A 3,283-nucleotide genomic window follows, 5' to 3' on the forward strand; every position below is an offset into this window, starting at 1 on the left:
AAGAGTCAATAAAAAATTAAAAATTTATTTTTTTTAACTAATATTTTTAATTATTAATTAAATTTTTTTAATCTAATAATCTAACAACATATTTTTAATCTATATTTTTAAACATTATTTAACTAACTATCTGCCAAAAATAATAAATACTGTTTGTATTTTAGTATTTTTTTTAATTTTAGTGTCACCCGTCGTCAGTGATAGCGTATTATTACTTACTAGGGGACCAGCCAGCTAACTTTAATTTGAAACGTGTGGCTTGATAGTAAGCACACGGAGAAAATGATACAAGTAGTCTGGCTTAATAATAAGCACGTGTAGAAAATGATACAAGGAGCATGTGGCGGCTAAGAACTCCTCAGCTGGTAATCAGCTATATAAACCTATGATGCCAATTAATTAAGGAGCAAAAAATATCCAAGAAGCTAACCTAAGATCCCACCAATCAAAAAATCGTCAGTTACATAAATCACTTCCCCACTCTCTAGTTCTAGCTAATGGATCATCTGCCAATACTAATGGCTACAAATTCAATCCCAGCTAGATTCTCTAAAGTGATTCTTCCTCAGGGTCTGGAATTCAAGACTTTCAAAAATGTCCCTTTTCCAACTCAATGCAATGCATTGAATAAAATTTCTAATCATAATCAAACAATACCTCGTCGATCTGCCAATTTCAAACCTTCTATTTGGCATTATGATTTCATCCAGTCTTTGAACAGTAAATATAAGGTATGCTTATATATTATTAATTTTTGTACGAGAAAAATTGTTATGGTCCGAATTAAGAAATTTGAAATGTATAGTTTATTTTTCTATGCAATACTTGACAAGTTAGTGTTTTTTTACTTAAATATTAATCACTTAATTGCTACTTTACTATATCTTGATTATTTTCTAGCAGCAAGACATACAGCAATGACCAAAAAAAATTTTACATAAACTAAAATAATAATTTATAGACCGTAGTAGTCTCCTGTCCATTTATATATTTGACTTTATCCATATAAGTGATTTGGTTCTTACAAATTCTCTTTTTCGAAAGTTTAAACTTTTGGGCAGTGAAACACAAATACTTGTGATTAACACAAAATAATTAAAGCATAGTAAAACTTTAATACTGCAGCAAGGGACATACACAGAGCAAAGCCAAGCGCTGAGGGAAGAAGTAAGAATGATGCTTTGCAAAGTAGAAAATCATGTTTATCAACTTGATCTTATTGATGTGCTGCAAAGGCTTGGGGTGGCTTATCATTTCAAGAATGAAATAAGGGACTTGTTAGATAATATATATGACATGGTTGACTCCAAGAAGAAGAAGGATTTACATGCCACGGCTTTGGAGTTTAGGCTCTTAAGGCAACATGGTTATGATATATCATCAGGTTTATTTCTTTTTTTATTTTATGATTATTTATTTATTTATTTTTATTCTTATGCTATTTTGAAAATTAAGTTAATACACATCCTTTATCTTTGATTTCAGTACATAAAACATATGTCATGTATGTCTATTAATAGGTGTAAACTCAGGTGCAGTCGACTTTACGTGAAGTTGATAGTTGAGAGCNTCAAATACAAATAATTACTGTAAATTGTGGTGTTGTTGTTGCAGATGTTTTTTTTAACTTTCTAGATGAAAGAGATCATTTTAAGATATCCCAATCAGTTGATATGGAAGGAATATTGTCACTATATGAAGCCTCATTTTATTCATTGGAGGGTGAAACTATATTGGATGAAGCAAGAAATTTCTCTTCAAAAATTCTTGAAAAATATTCATTCAGAAATAAGAGGGAAGGGAACTACTTATCACTCCTAATTGATCATTCTTTGGAGATTCCATTGCATTGGAGGGCACCAAGATGGGAGACAGAATGGTTCATTCATGCTTATGAAACAAGAAGAACAATGAATCCCTCTTTACTTGAATTTGCTAAATTGGATTTCAACATTCTTCAAACCATCCACCAAGATGAACTCAAGAATGCATCAAGGTAATGACAACCATTATTAATTATATTAGTACATGCATAATTTTGTTCCAAATTTTGACTTAATTATGTCTCTTATATGATACCATACATGTGGTTTTCCATATATACGGCTTTCTTAATTCATTCTAAAACCTTGGTGATTCCTTTTATATATGCGATTTCCACATCTCTAATGACTTGCTATTATAACTTTCTAATATTTTTTAATGTCTTTTATCTTAAACTTTTTAAAATATCTTAAATTAAATTCATTAGTTTTCAGTACGTCAACACGAAAGCTCTTTAAAATGTAACAACAGAAATTATTGATACAAAAATATCCCATAGCTTTCCTTTTGATTTAGATTCCAACGTTTCCGTACTACCCCGAATAATAACAAACAACATCATCACCAGATACATATCCTTAGTATTTAAATAACCAAGGATAGCAAATAGCAGCAAATCAATTCATCATCTTTACCTTTGGCACAACCAACTTAAGTTACTGTAGTGATTAATTTATTAATTTATTTAAATAAATATTAAGTTAAATTTTATTTTATATATATAATAATTCATTGACTTATAGTAAATTTTAAATAGAATTTCAATTTATAATAAATTAATTATTGATTTGTTAAAATAAAAATATCATAAAAAACATAAAAAAATTTTTTCTTTTGGGATGTGTAAACTTATGGTTTTTGAAGTATTTTTAAAGGATAAAGTATTAAATTAGTTCTTATATTTGGACGTAATTCTGTTTTAATTCTTAAGATTTAAAGTGTTTTATTTGAATTTAAAAAAAAATTATTTAGCTTCAATATAATCCTACCATGATATCAAAGTTAAATAATCAACGGAATGTCCTACATGATAGTAGTACAAGAACAAAATCGTTAATCTAGACAATAAGTACAAGTTTCAGATGTACAAAATCAACCATAAATACATCACTATATTTATTTATCATTTTTTTATAATTTAAATGAAATATTTTTTCATTAAACTAAGAAAAATGATAAATAAATGAAGACAACAATAAAACTGTCGTCCCGTGTCGGTTTGTCCTCTGGTGAGTCTGGTCCCACTGCACACATTCAAAAAATAAATTTCCTTGACCGTTGTTTAGTTATATATTCACTCTTCCATACTAAAAAAACGCACCTCTCATTGGATATTGTATCAAATTACAAGTTTCAAATTTTTTGAGAATATAAAACTTTTAAATAGTATATAAGTAAAAAATGTTTTTCACCTTATCGATTACTTTTTGAAATAGAATTAGTTTTATTTAATTTTAAT

At 28.0% G+C, this 3,283-nt stretch overlaps 1 protein-coding gene across 1 annotated transcript in view; it reads left to right on the forward strand.

Moving 5' to 3' along the window:
• Positions 386–3,283, forward strand: part of LOC107614150 (terpene synthase 10) — a 4,847-nt gene continuing 1,949 nt past the window's right edge. The window contains exons 1-3 of the mRNA XM_016316378.2: positions 386–731; positions 1,126–1,384; positions 1,615–1,996. Of these exons, the coding sequence (XP_016171864.1) occupies positions 498–731; positions 1,126–1,384; positions 1,615–1,996 (875 nt within the window). The 5' untranslated portion in view covers positions 386–497. The remainder of the gene's footprint in view (positions 732–1,125; positions 1,385–1,614; positions 1,997–3,283) is intronic.

Source organism: Arachis ipaensis, chromosome B08, assembly GCF_000816755.2.
Source record: "Arachis ipaensis cultivar K30076 chromosome B08, Araip1.1, whole genome shotgun sequence".
NCBI classification, from domain to species: domain Eukaryota; kingdom Viridiplantae; phylum Streptophyta; class Magnoliopsida; order Fabales; family Fabaceae; genus Arachis; species Arachis ipaensis.